The 7,493-nt window shown below is 47.0% G+C and overlaps 1 protein-coding gene across 4 annotated transcripts in view; it reads left to right on the forward strand.

Annotated features, from left to right (window-relative positions):
- Positions 1 to 7,280, forward strand: part of itprid2 (ITPR interacting domain containing 2) — a 32,577-nt gene extending 25,297 nt beyond the window's left edge. For 3 of the 4 annotated variants that reach the window (XM_054787334.1, XM_054787335.1, XM_054787337.1), the window contains 8 exons: positions 1,638 to 1,717; positions 1,832 to 3,361; positions 3,496 to 3,549; positions 4,142 to 4,266; positions 4,396 to 4,510; positions 4,705 to 4,770; positions 4,849 to 5,166; positions 5,245 to 7,280. In XM_054787334.1, coding sequence (XP_054643309.1) covers positions 1,638 to 1,717; positions 1,832 to 3,361; positions 3,496 to 3,549; positions 4,142 to 4,266; positions 4,396 to 4,510; positions 4,705 to 4,770; positions 4,849 to 5,166; positions 5,245 to 5,346 — 2,390 coding nt within the window. In that variant the 3' untranslated portion in view covers positions 5,347 to 7,280. The remainder of the gene's footprint in view (positions 1 to 1,637; positions 1,718 to 1,831; positions 3,362 to 3,495; positions 3,550 to 4,141; positions 4,267 to 4,395; positions 4,511 to 4,704; positions 4,771 to 4,848; positions 5,167 to 5,244) is intronic. The other variant, XM_054787336.1, reaches the window with a different exon arrangement.
- Positions 7,281 to 7,493: the final 213 nt, after the last annotated feature.

Raw genomic sequence — 7,493 nt, forward strand, 5'->3', positions numbered from 1 at the left:
AGCTAAACAAATAAACATGGTAGGTGTCCAACAGCAGTACCTTCATTTATTTAGTGACAAAGAAAGCAAAATGAACAAATCCGAAACACAGTCACTGTTGGCAAGTGGGGATATCACACATCAGACAAGTGCACATAAAATAGGAACAACATGGCTTGAAAAACAACTTGCCAAAACTCTGTTGGCAGCCTAATTTCTTGGATTCAAATCCACAGTCTGGATATAAAATAAAGTTGGCATAACAGCCTTACCAGTTTTAAATAATATGCCTTGTTGGTTGTCGTTGTGTCATATTGTGGCTGCGAAGCTGCGAACGCAAGTTGCAGTGTCTTGAGGTCATCTTTAACCTTTTCAAAATACTTCTACACTTTTAATGATTTTAGTAGCCGTTATAAGCCAATGAGTGTGTGTTGATTGTCGTCCTCGCGCTCACCTCAGCTTCTTTGGACTGCAATGGTGATTTTATTAATGTGTAGTAAGCATACTTGGAGGTCTTTCTTCTGTTTAAAGTTAAACACACACGTCATTTTTAGGTCTTTATTCACACAAATTAAGATGAGTTTGTACCAAACAGGCCATTTATAACAAAAACAAAGACATTCTATGTAATAATGTATGCTCAGCAGCAGCCGTGGGCACCCCGGTGTAGTCAGAATGGTACAGTCTTGATCACATGACATTTTCATATGATTCGACAGCATGGTTGATAGTCGAATCAATTTCCCCAGAATCGAATTGTCGAATAGCCAATTATTCTAAGACACCCCAAGTACTTCCACTTAGTCTTGTGAGTGCCTAAGTGGTTGTCACTGATAAGTATGGCAGAATGCACTGAACTGTCAGTACTCAGTTGTTGCACTCAAAATGGTAAGTGCACAGTGATGGACACTTATCACCCTCAACCATCTTGGCTGCACAGTGGAAGAGGAGGGACTAACTCAAGTGGTGGCAAATGAGCGAAGAAGAAGCCGGTAAATATTGCGATTGTCACATCTGGTAAATGCGCAACAAAGGTAATGGACTTAAGACCGCACTATACTGTCAAAACTTGCGTACTCAGGAAGTACATACAGAGTACCATTAGCACACTTCAATAAGTATACTGTCAACGCTATGTACTTAGTTGCTGCGTACACAGAACACAAATTTGAATATTTTCAGCAACACACGCCAAGTATACTGAGAACACTATGTACTTAGTTCCCGAGTGTGCAAATTTTTGTAGTGTAGTGTAGTTTTGACAGTGTAGTGCTGTCTAAAGTCTATTGCTGCCGTTGCTTACTTCAACTTCAAATTAGTCCCTCCCCTTCTGTTGCGTAGCCAAGATGAGGGTGGTAAGTGTACATTACTAAGCACCCATTTTGACCGTTTTGAGTGCAGCATCTGGGTATGCACTAAAAGTCTAAGTACAGAAGTGACCAAATGGAGACCAGGTCTCTCGCTTTCTCTCTCGCTTTCTGTCACTCTCTCACTCTGCCACTCTCTCTCTCTCTCTGGCTCTCTCTGTCTCTCTCTCTCTCTCTCTCTCTCTCTCTCTCTCTCTCTCTCTGCCTCTCTGCTCATACTAGTCACCACACTGACACCTGCATGTCAATACAGCAAAAGTCCCATCATGTTCCAATGTGTCCTTCCCACAGACCTGCTGAGGACAGCCAGCCAGCATTCTGACAGCAGTGGCTTCGCTGAGGAGCCATCCGTCGAATCCAGCAACCTCAAGGTCTATTTGTCCATCTGAGCTTTAATAGAGTAATAACATATAATGGCAACTTTTTATGTATACTGTATGTGCATGTAGACTTGATGATGATGATGATGATAATGGCTGCTTCAGGTCCAGGAGAGTAGTGACAGTTGTGACAGTGAGACCACGGTGACATCACACCCTTCACAAGATGTCTCCACGCCCATCGCTCTGGACCAACCGACCTTCATCCTGCCAGACTTCACGGAAGAGGAGGCGGAGCCTGTTAGTGCAGCCGAGGCTGTTGGGAGTTCCCAGGAAGAGGATGAATGTGATGGGACTTCCGAGCAATTCCCACAGTACACAGCCCACCAGCTCCCCAAGAACTGTCCACAGGTTGAGACCCAATATGTAGAGCAGGGTGCGAGTAACCTGCAACCAGAACCTGAACCAGAACAAAGTCAGAACCAGGAAGAGGCTGCAGTGGGTACAGAACCTTCCCAAGAGGCTGCGGATGAGGCCCAAGTGGGTCCTTCCTTTAGTCTCCTTGCTTCCAACTCTCCTATCCTCACTGCACTGAGCCGGGCCAAACAGCGGCTCGGCTCCCATTCCAGTGAGAAATGTTCAGTCCCGAGCAGGAGGCGGCTCAGAGGTGGACTTCCTCTGCTGAGGTCATCCTCCTTCCCCTCCTCATTGCTCTCTCCCTCCAAGGTGGTGTCGTCCGTCAAGATTGAGTTTGGGCGGGGCCAAACGTCTTGCAGCCAGCCCCGCTACGCCTTCCGGTACATTCAGGAGCCCGCGGGTGAACAGGTGGCGACTGCCTCATCCACCTGTATCTCCACTCTTGTCATTAACCACTCCCCTAAATCCAGCAACCCATCAACGCTTCTTGCAGAAGACTCTGCCCCACCCAAACTCACCCCCCGCCACCTCGTACACTCCTCATGCTCACTGAGATGTGCCAGTCCTCCCCTTGATTGGCCAGCAGGGCGAAGTGCCCAACCCTGGATCACTCAGAGCGTTCCGGATCTCTCGTCCAACCAGGAACAGTTTGGCCGCTTCCAGCAGGGAGTGACTCCTGATCAGCCAGTCATGTTCGTTTCCCCCAGTCCAAGTCCCACTCCAAACCTGAGACAGGAGGCCCCTTTGTCCGCCCCACCTGTCAACCCCTCGTTCCTGTACCCCACACCTTTTCATCCCTACGCCAGCCTTCCAAACCTCCATCACTCACATCATTCCAGCATGCCCAGTCTCCTCCCCCAGCCCTCCATGGCCACGCCCCCAAAGCACACCAACATATCTCATCTGCACCCGCCTGCCATGGCCACACCCCCCCAGTACACCAGTCTGTGGAACCTTCACCCAGGCACTCCCACAATGCACCACTTCCATCCTAACAGTTATCACCTGTACCACTCCGCCCCTCACACACCGCCCTACCTTGGTTCCCATGGCTACGACATCAACCAGGACCACATCCTGCATCGGGGGAGCGCGCCTCCAGGCCCAGGCATCGTCCCAGGTCTCGGCTCGGGTCTCAACCCCAACCTAGGATTTGGCCCGGGTCTTGGCCCCCACCCTGGCTTGTCTCCAAACTCCACTCAGGTCTTGTCCAGTACGGAGATGCAGCTGAGGAGAGTTTTACACGACATCAGAGGGACAGTTCAGCGTCTAAACCAGGTTGGTCACTGGTGTTCCATCATTGTCTTTGTGTCAGTGTGAGTCATTCTTTCTTAATAAAAAAAAACAAAACAATGTGGTGTACTTGTTAAGAAAGTTGATCTTGTCCTAACATCTCTGTTGTCCACATGTAGAACCAGGACGACACGTCTGATGTGTTCACTGAACACAGAGCATCCAGCCAACAGGTATAAAACACAATGCAGCACCTTTTACCTGCCTGCAACGTTCACCATTTAATAATAATAATAATAATAATAATAATAATAATAATAATAATAATAATAATAATAATAATAATAGGGCTGCACGGTGGCCTAGTGGTTAGCATGTTGGCCACACAGTCAGGAGATCGGGAAGATCTGGGTTCCAATCGCAAGTTGGGCATCTCTGTGTGGAATTTGCATGTTCTCCCTGTGCATGCGTGGGTTTTTCCAGGTACTCTGGTTTCCTCCCACATTCCTAAAACATGCATGTTAGGTTAATTGGCGACTCTAAATTGTCCATAGGTATGAATGTGAGTGTGAATGGTTGTTTGTCTATATGTGCCCTGCGATTGGCTGGTGACCAGTCCAGGGTGTACCCTGCCTCTCATCCGAATCAGCTGGGATAGGCTCCGGCATACCCGCGACCCTAATGAGGATAAGCGGCATAGAAGATGGATGGATGGATAATAAAAATTTATTTGTATATAAATGTATCATATAATATTAATTTATATTAAAAGCACTTTTGAAGGCACTCCGAGGTGACCCTCTTACCCTCTCTGCTGTCTTTCAGTCACTGGCCGACCTCCAGCAGAAGAGACGGAATCTCAGCTTGTTCCGCACGCAGATGATGGACCTGGAGCTGTCAATCATCCGACAGCAAGCTTTGGTCTACAAATACCTAAGTCCAACTGACAGGTGACCCAGAGTCTTGTTTGCATCTTAACAAAGACGTGGTCATGCACTTTCTGTGTGCATGTGGCATTATTAGCGTAGGGCTTACATGCTAGATTTGAGAATCTTATCACCGTGTGTGTGTTTGTATAGGCTGGAGGTGGAGCACCTTCAATCTCTGAGGTCAGCTGTTAGAGATGAACTGCTGGAGCTGGAACAACAGCTGGAAGACAAAGTGATGGAGCTGACACAACATGGGCCAAGCAGGGTACACGCACACACACACACACACACACACACACACACACACACACACACACACACACACACACGCGCGCACGCACGCACACCTTATGAAAATTGCAGAACAACAAGACAGTGAATGTTGTGTTTGTGTTTTCAAGCTACTCAGGCACTAGCAGCACATGCTTTAATGTTGTCATTCTTCCTCATAATTACCAGGGTCTCCATGGTTACAGCAGTATTGACAATTTGTGCACAACGTCGACACTAAGAGCCATGGAGCCGGTCAGTACATACCCACACACTTTGTAACAAACACCTAACAATACTGTCATCATGTGCGTGGTCCTACTGTTTGCACAGGTGTCAGATCTCCTCAGAGAGCAGTACCTACTCCAGTCACAGCTCAGCTGTGACGACAACACCCCCTCCACAGCACCCCCTTCACCGCCCACCAGTCACACGCTGAGTGGGGGTGGCGAGCAGAGACCGGGCGTGTACCGGGCTTTCATCAACATCACCCCTGCCCCGCCTCCTCGACCCAGCAGGCAGGTGGAGGCAGAGAAGGAGATGGACGAGGGGAGGGGAGCCTTGAATGGAGGTAAAGGGATACCATGGGGTGAGGAAGAGGAGCAGGCAGCAGAGGTCAAGGGGGAGAACCTGCAGGACCTCATCAGAGAGGTAAGTGAGGTTAAGTAGTATTTGTATTGAGCTGACAGTCAATCAAATCATCAGCTAAGTCAACTATTTGTCCTCCAGATTAGGGAGAGCATGGCCCAGGAGGTACGACGGGAGATCTACAATGAGCTGATGGCCGCTGTGTCGCCACGCCGATCGCCGCTGCCCGCCGCCAGACAGTAGCTTCTGCGGCAACAGCCTCCACCTCAGCACGCACCACCACTGTCTGTCTGTATCACTGTAACAGCAGCCTTGACGGGCCGCAACACTGAATGTCTATAACACTGCATGGGATAGATGGCCACCCCGCCTGGTCCTTAGAGGGCACTGCAGGACGTGGGCCTGCTTTGTAAGGTAAAGCCTTAACTTTAAAAATAAAAAATAAAAAAATCGAACCACTGCCAGGATGACCAGAACCAGGACCTGTCAGCAGGACTGTGCCTTCATCTCACTGCAGTGAAGATTGCTGAAAGTGATCATGTTGCTCATCTCTTTCATTATTAACGAGGATGCAGCCTGGGGCCAGCTTGTTTTTTTCTTTTTTTTTTATTGGCGATTAAACAAGCAAACTGCCCAAAAACAGAGAAAAAAGAGGAAAAGGGAAATAAAAAGTTGAACTGTTGGTACTAATAACGCTAATAATAATTATACCTTGTCACCAATAACACAAAGCTGACATTGTGGTGTAAAGATGATTGAACTGACATACGCTGATATTTGAATCTGCCCTGAGTTTTAGATGCAGGAGTCATTCCAGGACAGAGGTGGACTTTCAATTTTAAGTCCCCTGACACTCCTGTTATCAAGAAAAATATAAATAACTTCAACTCTACTTCACTGCGCTGAGCTGGAGGCTCAACAAAAAAACAAAACCTCATAGTCACACTTCACAAAGCCAAGCAATGGGTTGTACTCCTTTAGTGAACCTTTACAATCAGCGCACTTGTGCACTCATTCATTCCAATACACATTTCACTCTCAGACACCGTCACCCTTCATCTTCATCATCACTATGCCTCCCTTGTACTAGGAACAATCATAGATGACCGTTTTGTTATGCAGTCAAATTTATATTTGTTTACAATTAAAAATGCCACTGCTTGAATGTTGAACGCGTGAGTGACGCATAGGAGTGGCATTGGTGTTAGCCACCTGTGACTACATTGGTGATGGTGGTTGTTGGACATGCAAGCTACATGTTAAGGCTACACCCAGTGTATAAAAGCTACGGGTGGGCGATACTGCAAATTTTGCTATTTATTCAATACCAAGTAAATAGCCTAAAGAGCAGGTATTGACATACCAACAAAAAAATGAATATTTGTGAAAATAAACAGTAGAGAACTAAAACATAACGATATCATCAAGCTACAATCGATCCGATACTGATACTATTGGTATCGGTTATGAAAGCTTAGTGTGCTAGTTGGCATGCTAACCTGGCCGCCAACTGAACAGCTAACCGGCCCGTTTGTCAATTGCACTTCTTTCGAAAGATATTCATTATATCTCAGAAGGCAACGACTGTTTAAATCTGATGAAAACGTTTTAATCTCTCGAACTGTTGATAGTGATGGTGAGCTCAAGTGAAGGTGCGCGGATGTTGTCTCGGCTGATGGTCAAAGGAAGCTGTGAGGAGCCTCAATGTGTCATTAGCATGTTAGCTCCAACCTTAAATAATGCATTTATAAAGGGATTGTAGTTGGTTTGTCATTTGAGGACAAGCCATGTTACGACACTTCCATCCGTCATCGCTAATGGCTGGTTGATTATGACCGTGCTACTCACACCTATTGAACGTTGAACTAAAACATTGCATTGCCTCTTTGAGGCTTTGGGATCGTTAACGCTCACTCAAAGGTATTTTGTGCACCATTAGAATCATCATCCGATGGCTTCTTTCACTGTTCCTTCCATTAGTGTTCATGTCAAGCTCTTCTTGCACCGTCTTTGTTTTTCTTTTATTTTGTGGTGCACATCTAATGATTGTTTGACCTTTGGCCTCATTTTCCATTTGCTTTTTAATGAGCGTGTGTGTTTTGCACTGCTGCTAACGCAATGCGGTCAGGGCTCACTCGCTACAGAGAAGAAGAATAAAGATGTATTTATTTTCATTACAGCTGACTCCTGACGATTCTTAAACTGTGTGTATGTGTGTGTGCAGAGGCGATTGTAGAGTCTTTTGGGGCCCGATGCAAAAATTCACAGCGGCCCCCTATGCATGGCGCCACTGCTGTAGAAGTTCAGTGTTGGTCAGCCCTCCGGGGCCCCCAAATGGGCTTAGGGGCCAAGCAGTTGCCTGCCTTGTCTGGTGGCAAGCAGCGCCCCTG

Source organism: Dunckerocampus dactyliophorus, chromosome 9 (genome assembly GCF_027744805.1).
Source record: "Dunckerocampus dactyliophorus isolate RoL2022-P2 chromosome 9, RoL_Ddac_1.1, whole genome shotgun sequence".
Classification (NCBI taxonomy): domain Eukaryota; kingdom Metazoa; phylum Chordata; class Actinopteri; order Syngnathiformes; family Syngnathidae; genus Dunckerocampus; species Dunckerocampus dactyliophorus.